The sequence below is a fragment of the Nasonia vitripennis genome, chromosome 5, assembly GCF_009193385.2.
Source record: "Nasonia vitripennis strain AsymCx chromosome 5, Nvit_psr_1.1, whole genome shotgun sequence".
NCBI classification, from domain to species: Eukaryota; Metazoa; Arthropoda; class Insecta; order Hymenoptera; family Pteromalidae; genus Nasonia; species Nasonia vitripennis.
Genome location: NC_045761.1, coordinates 9,780,336 through 9,796,650, shown reverse-complemented (window position 1 = coordinate 9,796,650; position 16,315 = coordinate 9,780,336). Strand labels below are relative to the sequence as shown.

The 16,315-nt window shown below is 43.6% G+C and overlaps 4 protein-coding genes and 1 long non-coding RNA gene across 9 annotated transcripts in view; 3 read left to right on the top strand and 2 right to left on the bottom strand.

The window, feature by feature from the left end:
- Positions 1 to 45: 45 nt before the first annotated feature.
- Positions 46 to 4,340, top strand: LOC116417652 (E3 ubiquitin-protein ligase UBR4-like; the record flags this gene model as incomplete). Its single annotated transcript, XM_031931862.1, has 7 exons — positions 46 to 249; positions 320 to 1,819; positions 1,894 to 2,571; positions 2,652 to 3,106; positions 3,194 to 3,518; positions 3,690 to 3,849; positions 3,931 to 4,340. Coding segments are annotated over 7 exons (3,387 nt in total), but the record flags the coding sequence as incomplete, so codon positions are not given.
- LOC116417649 (SET and MYND domain-containing protein 4) lies at positions 3,988 to 10,211 on the bottom strand. Of its 2 annotated transcripts, XM_031931855.2 has the most exons (8): positions 9,991 to 10,211; positions 7,120 to 7,497; positions 6,106 to 6,457; positions 5,841 to 6,032; positions 5,436 to 5,758; positions 5,165 to 5,373; positions 4,767 to 5,101; positions 4,162 to 4,687 (listed from the first exon to the last, which is right to left on the bottom strand). In XM_031931855.2, exons 2-8 carry the CDS (start codon positions 7,475 to 7,477, stop codon positions 4,363 to 4,365), a joined length of 2,094 nt encoding a protein of 697 aa, XP_031787715.1. In that variant the 5' UTR covers positions 7,478 to 7,497; positions 9,991 to 10,211; the 3' UTR covers positions 4,162 to 4,362. The 2 variants fall into 2 exon arrangements, with proteins under 2 accessions (XP_032457062.1, XP_031787715.1); XM_032601171.1 differs by lacking the exon at positions 9,991 to 10,211 and having other exon boundaries at positions 3,988 to 4,687; positions 7,120 to 7,607.
- On the top strand, positions 4,951 to 7,126 carry LOC116417653. Of its 3 annotated transcripts, none has more exons than XR_004227898.1 (4): positions 4,951 to 5,065; positions 5,147 to 5,365; positions 5,447 to 6,459; positions 6,798 to 7,126. It is a non-coding gene; the product is annotated as an uncharacterized LOC116417653 (long non-coding RNA). The 3 variants fall into 3 exon arrangements; XR_004227899.1 differs by having other exon boundaries at positions 5,147 to 5,752; positions 5,855 to 6,459; XR_004227897.1 differs by having other exon boundaries at positions 5,147 to 6,459.
- On the top strand, positions 7,614 to 11,188 carry LOC116417650 (E3 ubiquitin-protein ligase UBR4-like). The gene is made up of 3 exons (XM_031931857.2): positions 7,614 to 7,868; positions 7,939 to 9,438; positions 9,513 to 11,188. Exons 1-3 carry the CDS (start codon positions 7,734 to 7,736, stop codon positions 9,723 to 9,725), a joined length of 1,848 nt encoding a protein of 615 aa, XP_031787717.1. The 5' UTR covers positions 7,614 to 7,733; the 3' UTR covers positions 9,726 to 11,188.
- Positions 10,546 to 16,315, bottom strand: part of LOC100124094 (aquaporin AQPAn.G) — a 28,118-nt gene continuing 22,348 nt past the window's right edge. For both annotated transcript variants that reach the window (XM_016986305.3, XM_016986310.3), the window contains exons 4-5: positions 12,883 to 13,026; positions 10,546 to 12,708 (exon numbers count right to left, since the gene is read on the bottom strand). In XM_016986305.3, coding sequence (XP_016841794.1) covers positions 12,307 to 12,708; positions 12,883 to 13,026 — 546 coding nt within the window. In that variant the 3' untranslated portion in view covers positions 10,546 to 12,306. The remainder of the gene's footprint in view (positions 12,709 to 12,882; positions 13,027 to 16,315) is intronic.

Sequence of the window (16,315 nt, the reverse complement as noted above, 5' to 3'; positions counted from 1 at the left end):
ATAGTACATTAGAAATACGTACTTTAAAGATTAAATATAATTTAATATGAAATCGCGCAGTTCGTCGACTTAATCGGGTATTTCTCTCTTCGAACACCTCACACAGGCAAGAAGATGTATTCCTACATGGAACAGGCAGTAGCTGTACTTCACGCTCAGAACCAACTTCTGTCCCGTCATCCAAATGCCAATCTCTATGCAAACTTGGCTCAATTTGTTGAGCTTGATGGTTATTACTTAGAAAGCGAGGTATGTATAAGTGATAAAAAGATTCTGTTAATGAAGATTTAAATAAACTTATGTTACTTTTATTTTTCAGCCCTGCCTTGTGTGCAACAATCCTGAAGTTCCAATGAGTACCATTAAACTATCTTCCATCAAAGTTGATTCCAAATTTACCACGACTACGCAAATTATTAAGCTCGTTGGCAGCCACACTATCAGCCGTATAACCCTTCGTATTGGAGATCTAAAGCGTACGAAAATGGTTCGCTCTATCAATGTATTTTACAACAACAGGACAGTTCAAGCTGTTGTAGAATTAAAGAACAAACCAGCCATGTGGCACAAGGCCAAGAAGGTAACCTTGGTTCAGGGCCAAACCGAAGTAAAGATGGAATTCCCATTACCGATTGTTGCGTGCAACCTTATGATCGAGTATTCCGATTTTTACGAGAACATCCAAGCTTCGTCAGAGACTCTACAGTGTCCTCGTTGTTCGGCCAGCGTGCCTGCTAATCCAGGAGTCTGCGCCAATTGTGGTGAGAACGTGTTCCAGTGCCACAAGTGTCGAGCCATCAATTACGACGAAAAAGATCCGTTCCTTTGCCATGCTTGCGGATTCTGCAAGTATGCTAAGTTCGACTACACGCTCACCGGTAGACCTTGTTGCGCCGTGGACCCGATAGAGAGTGATGAGGATAGAAAGAAGACTGTTGTCACAATTAACACTTTGCTAGAGAAGGCTGATAGAGTTTACAAGACTCTGATAGCAAATAAGCCTACACTAGAAATGTTACTGGTGAAAATATCGGAACATCGATTGGACAGATCATTGGATGATGGTGTCACAACCCAAACAACCACTGGCAGCACGCAGGTTAACCGCGCCATACAGCTGCTTGCCCAAAAATACTGTGGTGAATGTAAGATATCATTCGAAGAACTAAGTAAGATCATACAACGTGTGCTGGCCTGCAGACGCGAGCTTGTTGCATACGATAGAAATCAACGGGGACAAGGTACCATACAGTATCAACGTGCAAGCTGCGTCAGCGATTGTACAGAGAAAAACACATCTCCAGCCAATCCACCAGTTGGAAGGTGTTACGGTTGTGCTTCGTCCGCTACCGAGCACTGCCTCACGCTGCTTCGAGCACTAGCGACCAACAGTGCGGCCAGGGAAGTTTTATGCAAGCAGGGACTGATTCAAGAGTTGGTAGAGCACAATTTGAGGAGAGGTACAATTCAAGTACAGGAGGAAGTGAGGCAGTTGCTTTGCCTGGTTACTCGAGACAACGCACAGTCTACGAAAGAGTTGTGCTCGCTGTTAACGAACAGGGTAACGATGACGTTGAGGGGCAGAGTCGTAACGTCCGACCTGTCCACTGCCGTGAGACATGAAATGGCTTTACTTGGAGCTCTTATACAGAAGGAAGATACTTGCTGGGAACAGAAATTAAGATGTGTGATGCAACTTTTCTTGATGGCCTGCAAAGATTCAAAGAGTCCGGTTGTCATGGAAAGTATTATACTGCCTTGTTTGAAGATTCTACAGAGTCTGTTAAAACCTGAACAACCAATCTCAAAGAAGAATAAGGTAAGATCCGTGCTTTTTTGCTTTGTAATCAAATCTAATGTGTGTGTTGTAAATTTTTAAAATTCATCTTGCAGGATAAAACAATCGATTCATTAGCAACGGTTCAACCACCTGATGGTGTAAGTATCGACTTGGCAAAGTGGTTAGATGGAGATTCAAAATACTCTTATGCAGAGTGGTTACAACGAATGCCAGGAAAGAAGTCTGACTCTCATCAAAATAAGCCATTGAAAAAGGAAGAAGCCCGCATTCTCTATTTAAGCGAAAAGTACGGCCATCGGTGGTATTATCGCTGTATGCGTCTTCGAGGTATCCAGCCACTCAAACTTACCAATGGGTCATGGCTCAAGGAAGTCATTTTCAATCCAAGTTCACGTCTGGCTCGTCAAGTTGTTTGTAACATGGTGGAGAACTTATGTCAAGGTACCGACCGGAAGAAGGAAGTTTTACTCTTGTTGACTGGTTACCTTGATGAGTTGTGCGTCGCTGGCGAGAATTTATTAGAGGCCCTTTGCACAAACAAGAAGGTCGCAGAACTGATCGAAGAAGCCCGGCAACACACTCGTAGCGAGAAGAAACGCTTGGCTATGGCCATGCGGGAGCGACAACTTGGTGCGTTAGGTATGCGAACCAACGATAAGGGCCAGGTCACGGCTAGTGGTACGATACTTCAGCAAATGGAGGATCTAGGCGACGAGACCGGCTTAGTATGCGTCATCTGTCGAGAAGGCTACAAATTCAAGCCAAATATGGTAAATCTTTTGTGAAATCATAAATTGTCGATGTCAATTTGAAAATTATTCTTATATTTATTATTGTTTGTATTTCACAGGTTCTCGGTGTCTATACATTTACAAAGCGTTGCAATGTCGAAGAATTCGAGACAAAGCAGCGTAAGACTGTAGGTTATACCACTGTCTCACACTTCAATGTAGTTCACGTGGACTGTCACATGTCGGCTGTGCGTCTGGCCCGAGCTCGCGACGAGTGGGAAAGTGCAGCTCTGCAGAACGCCAACACCAAGTGCAATGGTCTTCTGCCACTATGGGGACCGCAAGTACCCGAGTCGGCGTTCGCCAGTTGCTTGGCTAGGCATAACACTTACCTGCAGGAATGTACCGGCCACCGCGACATCTCCTACTCGTCTACAGTTCACGATCTCAAACTGTTATTGTTGCGCTTTGCCCAGGAGAAGAGCTTCCACGATGATACTGGAGGCGGCGGTCCTCAATCCAACATGCACATGATACCCTACCTCATTCACATGGCACTTTATGTTATTAATACGTAAGTTTTTTAAATCAGAAAATTAATAAAATATTTCGCAATTAGTTATCATCCTAACCATTAATTCTATTATCGCTTAACGTACAGCACGAGGTCAGCGTCAAGGGAAGACAAAGCTCTCATCACTTACTTGGAATCGAATGCCGGTTCTCCTTGGCTGGATAGTTGTTACGAAGCTGAGGGCCCGCTATATCAGTGTACCCTGTCCATATTAATCTTGACACCGGCCCGTTGGAACAAGAACAAGTTAACGCATCTTCGAAGACTGATACTTCTCGCTCATCAACGATACGTATCACCTTCGGCCACGACGAAAACTCTGCTCGACACCAATGTCAAGGACTATTCTGTCTACAAGAGCGTACTGATTTTCTTCGGTCTTATTGACAATATCTACGCACATTTCTTTAAAGTGAGCATTTGATTTGAAATTTATAGATTTATTGCAAAAAATAGTACACTTTATTTGTTATTACAAGTATTCAATAGACTATTCGTTTTACAGTATCATTTTTAGACGGAAGTGCCTTATGAACTTGTGGCAACATAATTAATACAACAATATTTAATTTTATTTTTTCAGAAAGTCAATGTTTTGACTGATGATCAGTGGCCAGCTGTTTTGGCAGAATACATTAGACACAATGATGAAGCTCTGCTGAAAGCCTCCGAGAAAATTCTCGCAGCTTATCGAGATGAGCTACTGCCTTGTGCCAGTTTCGATGAATTTTGCGATGTCGCAGGTGAGCATACTTTATAATTGTATGACTATCGCTTAATTTATCTAATGTACATTATTTTTTACAAAATCATTTTTCTTACAGGACTGCTCGAAGAAATTTCTAACCCCTCAACGTTTATAAGCGATCTTTTGCAAAGTCTCGCCTAATCAAGTAATGTTTTTTTTTTTAATTTTAATTGAGCCTTACAAAAAAAAAAACTAACACAAGCGTTCTTTTTTTATTGATTTGCTTTCTTTAACGATTATTATGTGATAAAAACCAAACATGGTGCGCGTGCCGCACAGGGGTGCGCGAGACAGTAAATGGATAAAATATCTGAAAAAAATTTTATTGTTTTATAGTCTTGTAAAAATTGTAGGATTTTTCTCGTTACAAATTGCGTGTAATTCATCGCGTCACATTTCATTTATGTGCTTATATACTGAAATACAATCTGTAAGTTTACGAATCGTAATTTGAAATAAATATGGTATACATCTTAAAAAATTAAATTGTGTTTATGACAACTTGTTACTATCGTACAAACGACGAATTTCCACAGGCAAGCATGCACTGTCTGACACCTTGTTGGCATAAATGGTAATCTCTCATCGGCAGCGCCAACGTCTCATCGAGGATCTTGAGAATCTCCAAGAAAGATTTGAGAGCGTCATCGTGATGGCCAAGTTCTAAATTCTTACGTGCGCTCTTGTAAATCGCATCTGTGTCTTGTATAGCCTTCAGGCCTTTGAACAAATTTGTACTGTTTCCACATTTTGAGCATGGAATCATAAATATTTCCGAGTTTATGTTCACAGGTAAAACGTTGCCGCAAGAAGACCCCGTCTCGCACTTAAACCTGTACAGGGTTTAAAATTGAGCAACCATCAAATTGAAAAAGTTTTTAAAAATTCATCAAGTATTATTTAAGTACTCACTTTAAAACATTAGGATCAATATCTGCTAAAAGAGGCCAATGATTCTTGCACGCTTCGCAATCACAGTCAAACCAATACTGTAAACGCAGTTTCCGCTTTCTGTCGTTTTCTTCTTCCTCCGTAAATATGGGGCCGTAGTTTTCGGAAATCTCGGCACCAGCTGGAATAGTCTTTATAGCTCGTACAACCATAGTATTTCCTATGAAGTATCTTACGACACCGGGGTTGCAGGAATGATTGAAGAGTGCTACAGTTGGAAAAACTCCGCCACCAATGAATAGACTCTTACCCTTGGACAGGTCGGGTTTTCCTCTAGGTCTCACGAGCTCCGAAATCTAAACAGTACAGAAACTTTTACTAATGACACTAACTATTTCTAGAATCGCAAACAACATTACCTCGTGAGAGTTGAACTGCAGCATTTGAAGATGATACAGAATCGCGTCTGCTACCAGAGTCTCGCCCTCCGAAAGAGCTATCTCGGCAGCATCAGGTGTCTTCACGCTCGCCGGCAGGTACGACGAGGTTTTCAAGACCCTCAACAGCCAAGCCGACATGTAAGCTCTGTGAAACAAGTCCTCGGCAGTCCTCTCATCCTCGTGTGTAACTGCGCGTTTGAAATACAAGTATAACGAACAGCATAAAACATCGTCACGCTGAACAACTCACCTAAATTGCAGAATGCCTTGTAATCTCTGCCGACAAAGGGTTTGCCCTTGCCAATTTCGAGCTTGCCCTTGGTCTTCTTGAGTTCGCTCTTGGCCTTGATAAACTCTTCGTAGGGCTTCTGGATGATGGCGCGCAGAGCCATCATACAGGTGACGGAGGCTTTGGAACACCAGAGAGAACCCAGCAGGCCGCACTCGATCGAGTGAACCCGCTCATCGAGGTCCCGGCAATTGGGACTGCAGTAGGCGACTGAACTGCAGAGGTAACAGCTCGCCGGGTATGGAGCGACTATGCGTATCGAGCATCTGTGGCAGTGGGTCAGCCTGCCATTTCGTTCAAGATATTTGTTACATTATACTGTCATCATTCGTACATGATAATTTTTTAAAACGTTTGTTTTTGTACCGATATTCTCCTAGAAGCATAGAGCAGTGCGGTTTCTCAACGACGAGCAGTTCTCCTGGCTGAATGTCCTTGGTTGCAACGGCGAATCGTCCGACATCACCTCTGGCATCTTTTATCTCCACGGCTTTGCTGCACGACGGGTACAGGGGATTGCATTCCTTGATCTTTGGCGTCGTGTCCTTTTCCTTCAACCTTCAAACGTTCGAGCATGAAAGATTCTTACGCCTCATCTAACGGCTAAACAGTATCAAGCTGCACAACTCACATATTGTTCTCCATTTCGATGAGCTTCTCCTTAGTAACTCCCTTGCTGTCATTCAGTTGCTGACCTTTTTGCATCATGGCTAGCATGATCCTCATGTCGGACTCACACTTTTTCTTCTTCTCGCTGGGCATCTTGGCATCGTCGAGCGCTTGTATTGCGCTTTTGAACGCCTCCATCGCTTTGGTGTGACTCTTTAGGCCCAAAAGACATCGGGCCCGACGCTCAGCCACTTTGTACGTCAAGTGCTTGGGGTAGCCCACCTTCAGAGCCTCCTCGCAATCTCGCAGGGCCAAGTCAAACTTGTCCAGGTGGTAAAAGGCCGCCGATCGGTTCGCCAGGATAACGCCCAGTTCTGTAAGGATGATATTGAGCATTTAATTTTAATGATCTTGCATGAAGTACATCAATGAAAAGTGCACGCTCTAAGCGTCTGAGTATAATTAAGCTCTGGACGCGCAAGACATTTGCTTTTAAAATTGCCTAGCACCGCACTGTGGCATTACATAATTAAAGTCAATTTAAAAACGCTAATTGAACGAAAGATTATTATTTTCATTGTCGGCGTTTCTTTCATCGTTCAGTGCAACGTATTCAGCTATTTTTAAAGCTTTTAATAGCGCGATGAACACTTTGACCTTCCATGCAGGTAGCGTACCGAGGAAGTTAAGTCATAAAAGTTTTTTCCTTTTCAGATTTTATCGATGTCGCTTCGACTATCAACGAACACTCGACACGAAAACCTTATCAGCTGTTTAAAATTTTGGAATAAATCGTCAGCAGTCTGTATAAGTATAAAATTTAAAGGGCAACATAAAAATTGCTTTTTCATTTTCAACGTATAGGGTGGATCACGTTTTAAAAAAAATCGCTACCAGTTCAAATCGAAGCACAATCGCAAACGTATCGCAAACGTTGCGTTGACATTGTAGCTCGTCACCTGCATAACAGTGCGTCGCTCTTATGCGCTCGTCAAAATAGACAGACTCTCGAGATTAACGTACTCGTTAAACTCACCTTTTTTGGGAGCAACGAGAACCGCGTTATTGTACTCCTCGATGGCGACCTCATAATGGTCGAATCCGAAGGACGTATTGCCGCTGTCCTTGAGTGATTTAGCCTTGATGGGATCCTTGCGCTCGTAGTTTTCTACCTCGACCGGCAGCTCGTGACACTCCGGGTAGTTCAGAAGAAAAGCGACTCGAGCCCCGTTGTCATCCAGGGTGGCGAACTTGCGGAAAGCTTGATTGTCGATAGCTGCGCGAACTTTTATGAGGTTGTCGCGAAAAAACTCGCCGACATCGTACTCGAAGTCCTCGTCGAGCTTGTTGAAGTCCTTGCCGTAGTCCTCGTCGAAGTAGTCTTCCAGAGACATGGTGTTTCTTTTATTTTGATCTAAAAATTTCGAATCTTTTTAATTAGTATGTCATATACATTATCCATCAAAACTGTTTAGGCGATGATATTTGAAAATGTGGAATTTACTGACCAACGATGCGCCTTGATCAAAGTGATATATAGTACATTAGAAATACGTACTTTAAAGATTAAATATAATTTAATATGAAATCGCGCAGTTCGTCGACTTAATCGGGTATTTCTCTCTTCGAACACCTCACACAGGCAAGAAGATGTATTCCTACATGGAACAGGCAGTAGCTGTACTTCACGCTCAGAACCAACTTCTGTCCCGTCATCCAAATGCCAATCTCTATGCAAACTTGGCTCAATTTGTTGAGCTTGATGGTTATTACTTAGAAAGCGAGGTATGTATAAGTGATAAAAAGATTCTGTTAATGAAGATTTAAATAAACTTATGTTACTTTTATTTTTCAGCCCTGCCTTGTGTGCAACAATCCTGAAGTTCCAATGAGTACCATTAAACTATCTTCCATCAAAGTTGATTCCAAATTTACCACGACTACGCAAATTATTAAGCTCGTTGGCAGCCACACTATCAGCCGTATAACCCTTCGTATTGGAGATCTAAAGCGTACGAAAATGGTTCGCTCTATCAATGTATTTTACAACAACAGGACAGTTCAAGCTGTTGTAGAATTAAAGAACAAACCAGCCATGTGGCACAAGGCCAAGAAGGTAACCTTGGTTCAGGGCCAAACCGAAGTAAAGATGGAATTCCCATTACCGATTGTTGCGTGCAACCTTATGATCGAGTATTCCGATTTTTACGAGAACATCCAAGCTTCGTCAGAGACTCTACAGTGTCCTCGTTGTTCGGCCAGCGTGCCTGCTAATCCAGGAGTCTGCGCCAATTGTGGTGAGAACGTGTTCCAGTGCCACAAGTGTCGAGCCATCAATTACGACGAAAAAGATCCGTTCCTTTGCCATGCTTGCGGATTCTGCAAGTATGCTAAGTTCGACTACACGCTCACCGGTAGACCTTGTTGCGCCGTGGACCCGATAGAGAGTGATGAGGATAGAAAGAAGACTGTTGTCACAATTAACACTTTGCTAGAGAAGGCTGATAGAGTTTACAAGACTCTGATAGCAAATAAGCCTACACTAGAAATGTTACTGGTGAAAATATCGGAACATCGATTGGACAGATCATTGGATGATGGTGTCACAACCCAAACAACCACTGGCAGCACGCAGGTTAACCGCGCCATACAGCTGCTTGCCCAAAAATACTGTGGTGAATGTAAGATATCATTCGAAGAACTAAGTAAGATCATACAACGTGTGCTGGCCTGCAGACGCGAGCTTGTTGCATACGATAGAAATCAACGGGGACAAGGTACCATACAGTATCAACGTGCAAGCTGCGTCAGCGATTGTACAGAGAAAAACACATCTCCAGCCAATCCACCAGTTGGAAGGTGTTACGGTTGTGCTTCGTCCGCTACCGAGCACTGCCTCACGCTGCTTCGAGCACTAGCGACCAACAGTGCGGCCAGGGAAGTTTTATGCAAGCAGGGACTGATTCAAGAGTTGGTAGAGCACAATTTGAGGAGAGGTACAATTCAAGTACAGGAGGAAGTGAGGCAGTTGCTTTGCCTGGTTACTCGAGACAACGCACAGTCTACGAAAGAGTTGTGCTCGCTGTTAACGAACAGGGTAACGATGACGTTGAGGGGCAGAGTCGTAACGTCCGACCTGTCCACTGCCGTGAGACATGAAATGGCTTTACTTGGAGCTCTTATACAGAAGGAAGATACTTGCTGGGAACAGAAATTAAGATGTGTGATGCAACTTTTCTTGATGGCCTGCAAAGATTCAAAGAGTCCGGTTGTCATGGAAAGTATTATACTGCCTTGTTTGAAGATTCTACAGAGTCTGTTAAAACCTGAACAACCAATCTCAAAGAAGAATAAGGTAAGATCCGTGCTTTTTTGCTTTGTAATCAAATCTAATGTGTGTGTTGTAAATTTTTAAAATTCATCTTGCAGGATAAAACAATCGATTCATTAGCAACGGTTCAACCACCTGATGGTGTAAGTATCGACTTGGCAAAGTGGTTAGATGGAGATTCAAAATACTCTTATGCAGAGTGGTTACAACGAATGCCAGGAAAGAAGTCTGACTCTCATCAAAATAAGCCATTGAAAAAGGAAGAAGCCCGCATTCTCTATTTAAGCGAAAAGTTAGGCGATGATATTTGAAAATGTGGAATTTACTGACCAACGATGCGCCTTGATCAAAGTGATATATAGTACATTAGAAATACGTACTTTAAAGATTAAATATAATTTAATATGAAATCGATGAAACGTAGAGCGACGTTTACCTACTTAACTGACTTGATAGAATACTACGACACAGTGAACACACAAAGTATATCTTCAAAAATGAGTTGGTCAAAACTATGTATTAAAAGTCGAATCTTATGAGAAAAGCAACAGTCAATCAAACGATAAAAACATTTACATGCTTGAAACAGCTGTAGTCGACTCCGCTTTTCCTATTCTGTTCTTCTGCTATGGGGCAAACGACACGATGCCGCACCGGTCGACGTCGCGGCACTTTTGCCTCCTCTGCGTTTTCTCGTCGGCGACGCAGCGCTAAGCTTTCGGGCTATTTTTGAAGAATCTATTTCGGCTCGGCCTGATGTCTTCGTCTCTCTTGCTGCTTATGTGTTCGTAGAACTTCAATTATTCCACCTTAAGGAGGTGATACAATTCTTCTTTTATTTTTAAGCAATTTGACATTTTCACTTCATTGCTGTATTTACCCACCATAGTTTGAAATTCGAATATGCGCATCATCATCGGCAACATCGACAGCAGTATAACAGCAGTAAATAACGGCTTGATCGGCCTAGAGATCTTTTATTGACTTATTGTTGATCAGATAATAGTCGGGTAAACATAAGAGAATAATTTTTTGTTCGTATAAAAGTATTTCTTAGAATATACTATACAACAATTGAATAGATTTAAATTCAAGAAGAGTTAGGGATACTCAAAGATTACACCTTTTTTCTTTAAAATTATATTTATTTAATAATACTCACATCAAATACTTCTGCATTTTTACAGTACTTACAACAAACACTACATAATAAGCCTACCAAAAACGTTGGAATCCGTTAACTATTTTTTAACATATAAATATAATGTTTCATAATTTCAATAATCTTAAAATTCGAAACGATACATTGAATGCAATTTTCGTTTTAGGTAAAAAAAGTAAAAAGCGTACGCTCACTTTATTATGCCGGAGTTTAACGATCTCATCGTAGGATTACACAATAAAAGTATACGTTGTTTAAGAGTGATTGTTATTTTTGGCATATTTGGCAGAAGTTTGCGCAAAGTTAATTATCGAAGCAGAAGACAATTATAAAACTCGTAAGCTATATTCTATATCTAATGTATACTTATACACTCTTACAAATATAAATAATATATTATATATGTAACACAAACTAGTCTACACAAAAGACATACAATAAAATCTCAAAATAATTTTTTCTCTTTTTTTCGAAACTTTGTACGATTCCGTGATTGATATATATGTACACAAGTAGACCCGCTACCGAAATCGTTGATGATCTCTTTACAAATTTTACATTTTGAGTCGGTTTGTCGAGGAAGAATTTACTGTTGTGATGGTCGGATAAAAATCGAGAGAAAAAGTTTATAACTACGTTATGAGACTCTCTCCAAGGCGTTATATAGATAGCAGATATACTACGGAAGAATTATTGCTACACGATTAGTGTGTACTCAGGCTAGAATACATACACAGAGAATAAGAAAATTTTGAATTTAAAAAAAACAAGATTTTTCTTGGTCCTCATTGTATCTGTATCCACTAAAATGCTCCTGATAAATATTCGATTTCCTCTGAACGTTATTACATTACCCTATATAATACAAATCGACGACGGCCCATCGGAATATAATCGAGTTTGCTCAACGCGTTCGCGGCTGAAGTTTATCCAAGTTCGATTTTTGGCAGTGCTGGGGGTATCACTTGAAATACACATCGAAATTTCGGCCTTACGCGTTTTGTTTTTGCAAAAATAAAGAGTCTCGAACAACGAGCGAAGGAAAAATTAAGGAGGATGCCCGCGGTCATATTATGAGCTCGCGACCTTGTGTAATTTTTTTTTCGTTTGTAACCGCAGATACAGCATATACATATTCGTATAGAGCGTAATGAATGTGACCTCGTTCGGCAAGAAGAAAGTTGAAGTTAAAGTTTGCAAAATACAATGTGCATGAATGGCTCTTTACCATACATATGTAAGTAATGAAAATGCGCATCGAAACTGACGGTATGCTAATAATCGTAAATATGAGTTCTTTCTTTCTTTCTTTCTCTCTCTGTCTCTCTCTTTCTCTCTCTCTCTCTCTCTCTCTCTCTCTCTCTCTCTCTCTCTCTCTCTCTCTCTCTCTCTCTCTGCAGTCTCGACGTTGTATTCACTGCATACGAATATTACGTTTCAGCCCGCCAACATCCTCCTCGTAAAAAACGACAGAAACAAGCTTCGAAAAAGAAGTAATAAATCCAATCGATCCCAGCATCTCACCTATACGCAAAACGCAAACATCACGACGCTCACCCACATAGCGAGGAATACACAGCGCCAAAGCTCCAACAGTTTGATTCGATCGACCCACAAGATTCCAAAGCCCGGATAAAAGGAACGCCATCTCGGTATCTCTGACTAGAAATCCCCAAAAATTCCAATAACAACAATAAAGCGTCCCCCTGCATCGTCGTCATCCGGAGTCTTCAGAAGTCGTACGACGCCTGCTCCTCCTCCTTGCTTCTGGCCCTGAGACTGATCTTGTAAAGCGCACCGGCGACCAGAGCTCCGAGAAGCGGTCCGACCCAGTAGATCCACTGGTCGGTCCAGAGGCCAACGATGACGGCGGGTCCGAGTGATCTGGCGGGATTCATGCTGCTGCCGGTAAGCGGCACGGCCGCCAAGTGCGAGACGCTGATGCTCAGGCCTATGGCCATCGGAGCCCAGCCTTTGCAGTCTTCGCGCTTTGGGTCGGTTACTCCGTGGACCACGAGGACCAGGAGGAAGGTGATGATCGCCTCGATCAGGATACCCTGGCCGTTGTTCACCTCGTTGCCCAGGAGCGTCATGCCCAGACCTTGGGACGTCGCCTTCGCTGGTAGCGCGGCCTGTTGATGGTCGGGATTTAAGAAGATATAATATAATCGCACATCGCGAGTCAAATCAAGGCGTAGGTATATGCGCATGAATGAACGAATGAATAAATGAATGAGCTTGGGTTGTGAAACGCGCGGATTCTAGATTCGCGCGCGAGTCATTGATGAAATAAATAAGCGACTTACTCTCAAAATTGCAGCGCCGGCGATGGCACCGCAGCACTGGCAGACGGCGTAGCATATCGCCTTCAGTATCGTGCAGTTGCCGCTGACGAGGAGGCCCAGAGTCACCGCAGGATTCACGTGGCAGCCGGACACCGGTCCCAGCACCTGGGCGTGAAGAAGAAGATAAAACCTTTTTAAAATTACTATAGAAAAAAATCCATCCTTATATTAATTTTCTTGTCGAAATCCCACGCGTAACAAAGACACGCGCGAGCGAGAGAAATGAGATTGCGAAGCACATAGTCTCTCTATTCTCTCCCCTTGCGCGCTCGCGCATATTATGCAAGTTCCGAATTCCTTTCGCGCGTGACTCTGATGATCGTATTGAGGAATGAGCTCTCCGCGCGTAATTTCTTTCCCCCCGAGGCTGTGGATCATTCGCTGCTTCTTCGCCGAGAGAAAAGTGAATCATTTGTGCTGTGCGGCGGATTTCGAAACAACGCCGAGCGAGAAATTAACTTATCCCTACGTATACCCAGGACGAGTGTAATGAGAGCTGGCTCGACCGCAGTAAACACAATCGCACCGAATTCAAATAAAATCGTCCCATGAGTAATCACGACGCATCGGCGGGCACCACAGAGCCATCACGCTGCACATTCGAGAAAGAGATCGGCGGTAAATCCAGTCTCGCGGATTAGTCAGTAAAGCGCGTACGAAGCAACAAAGTTAACAAGATACGCACCGGGGCAGCAGCAGCGGAGGCCCAAGGTAGAAGGGTAAATAAGGCCGCGGATTTGCCCAAGGGGCTCTAACTGTCTCTCGCTCGCGCGCGATGGTGCAACGCGTACACACACGGACCGCCCGAAGGCTCCAACAACCTACTCACCGTTTTTTTTTCTCTCTCTCTCTCTCTCTCTCTCTCTCTCGCGCTTTTTTTTTCTCTCTCGCTCTCGATATATCTCCGCGCGGCGTGTGTGTGCTCTAGTCTCTCGCGCGGAGAGACTCCTGCTCCTTTTTTCCGCGCCGCGTATGCGTGTGCTCTCGATCCGGCGATATTCTTTCGACGGCGAACGGAATTACCTTGACCGTATATGTAATAATACGCGACGATTCTCCCGCAAGCGTCGCGATTTATTTCGCGCGGAGGACGGCCCTTAATTTACTAGACAGCCGCTGGATCGTGTGTAGGATGTGTTTACGTTAACCGATTCATCTTTGATGCATAGAGGTCGTGTGCTGATGATGATTCTGTTTTTCGGAGTGTCAAATTTTTAAACGCATGCGATAACCATCGCGGGTTGATTCAATGATGCTAGCTGAGAGTGGAAAATAAATAAACGCGCAGCACGCGAAAGTCAAATTCATCCCGTCGGAACAATCGGCCGAGCGAGAGTCGGCTTAATGTAGGATAACACAACACATCTCTCTCGAGAGCAGCTTCTCTTTCTCGCTCTTTTGTATACACGTATGACCTTATCCCTCATTTGAATTCGAGATCGCCGGGACCTTATAACACAGCCCGCCCCGTATTCTCTGAGGTCGGTAGCAATAACAATCCGCGCAGCTTCAACGACGATTAGCGACGCGACGTTACAGTTTCGCATCGAGTGAAACGCACGAGATCGTCGCCGAGAAAGCTTTTTACAATATTTATCCTTGCATCGATGCGACGAGAGAGAGAGAGAGAGAGAGAGAGAGAGAGAGAGAGAGAGAGAGAGAGAGAGAGAGAGAGAAAAGGGACAACACAAAAGGATCGCCGGAGGGGCTCTCGCGCTCGATGAAAGGGAATAAGAGCTGTGCAAGTGCGGCATGTAGGTGAGGGCCCTCGCGCGATTATCTCATTCGCCGGTCTTTCATTTCGCCGCGCGCGCGCACACGGCGTGATCTCTAAGTGCGCAGCCTTCTCTTTTCGCGATGCGGCTCGCTTTGTCGCGCTCGCGCGTGTGTACCGATTTTGGAGCCGAGGACTTTGCCCTCCGGCCAGGGATAGGCCGAGTGCGCGGTGTTATAATACGTACCTGCGCGGACCCCCCTGATCCACTTTATGTTTATGCATGAGAGCTGCGCCTTTTGTCTTTTGGGACAGAGAGATGGATTGCGCGAATTTCGTTACACTTTTTTTTTGCTCATGTATCGATTAATGGATATTAGATAATGGACGGAATTGATCGTGGGAAAACGTCGCGATTGTGGCGAAATGAATTATGCAGTTGGCGAAGCGAGCTATTTTGAAAAGAATATTTTCGGTCTGATTCAGCATTGAAAAACACACGCGCGCCGCGAAGCACCTTTTCGAAACTGCCCGGAGGCTTATGTATCCGAATGGCGGACTGATGACCTAAAAAAGTCTGTTTTGAATTTCGCAGCGCGCTGCTAATGTGCATTTGAGAGATCGTTTTATTCTATGAATGAGATTCAAAAGCAACGTCCCTACGATACAACGATGTTTAAACTTCTAATGGAGATATCGCGGAAAGTTGGCTTCCTTTTGACATTCAGCTCGAGCCTATATATCTATACGATATCCATAATGTCAACATCCCAGAGCAAGCGCGACGGTTTATAGAGCTTTTGAAACGCGCGACGTTTCGCAACGATTCGCGTATGTGATTTGCGGTCGCCTGTATAATAAAAACGAGCGTACGGCACGGCCTATTGGCGAATTACGACGAAAAGATGCAATTCCGGAAATTGCCTAATCTACTGAATTACAATTTATTACGATCATCTCTAAATCAATCGTCTCGATATCGTCGTTCTAGATTTACCAGCATAAAAAAACACGACGATATGATTCAATTCCGAATTAGGGACTACGATCTCGACAAACACGGTAGCTACGCACTAACACATCAGAGCCTCTCTTTCCCCGGCAATTTGTCGCCGCACACAATGTAAGCAAAGAGATGTGGAGGAAAAAAAAGAGAAGCCGCGCCAGACTCTGTGTCGAGGTCCTGGGAAACATAAATATACACGTGTGCGCGAGCGAGCAGAGCAGGTATATCTCGTTCTTTCTCCGTCTTTCGCGCAAGCGCGAAGGCGAAGTTTTGGTGAATGGAGAGACCCCCTTTCCCTCTCTCTCTATCTTACTCGTCGTGTATATGTCCCGCGGCGGCTGTCGCCGCACTGGCTCGCGATTTTATTCTCCGTGTGTGTGTGTGTGTGTGTGTGTGTGTGTGTACGTCTGTATATAGTGTATTATGCTGTGGTGTAGAGTCGCGTGACGCGATTGAACGTTTTGATTCATAATATAAGTATATGGTGTGGATAATTCATGAAATAAATGTAGTCGTTTCGATCGATGCAACAATGATTCTCAATAATCTTTGGCATACAAGAATAAACAAAACACAAGTACAACAGCGATATTCGGCCGCGAGGCAACACGCACTGCGCTGCCGGGCTTGGCGAAACGCTTTTCTCTTTTTCTCTCTCCCCTCTCTCTCTCTCT

Bases quoted from the DNA above. Each gene is read 5' to 3' on its own strand.
- LOC116417649 (XM_031931855.2), bottom strand. From the start codon at position 7,477: ATGTCTCTGGAAGACTACTTCGACGAGGACTACGGCAAGGACTTCAAC. The intron at 6,033-6,105 runs GTGAGTTGTGCA...GAACGTTTGAAG, and splicing joins ATCGAAATGGAGAACAATAT to GTTGAAGGAAAAGGACACGA. The intron at 5,374-5,435 runs GTGAGTTGTTCA...TCAAACGCGCAG, and splicing joins CAAGGCATTCTGCAATTTAG to TTACACACGAGGATGAGAGG.
- LOC116417650 (XM_031931857.2), top strand. From the start codon at position 7,734: ATGTATTCCTACATGGAACAGGCAGTAGCTGTACTTCACGCTCAGAAC. The intron at 7,869-7,938 runs GTATGTATAAGT...TTTATTTTTCAG, and splicing joins GTTATTACTTAGAAAGCGAG to CCCTGCCTTGTGTGCAACAA. The intron at 9,439-9,512 runs GTAAGATCCGTG...TTCATCTTGCAG, and splicing joins CAATCTCAAAGAAGAATAAG to GATAAAACAATCGATTCATT.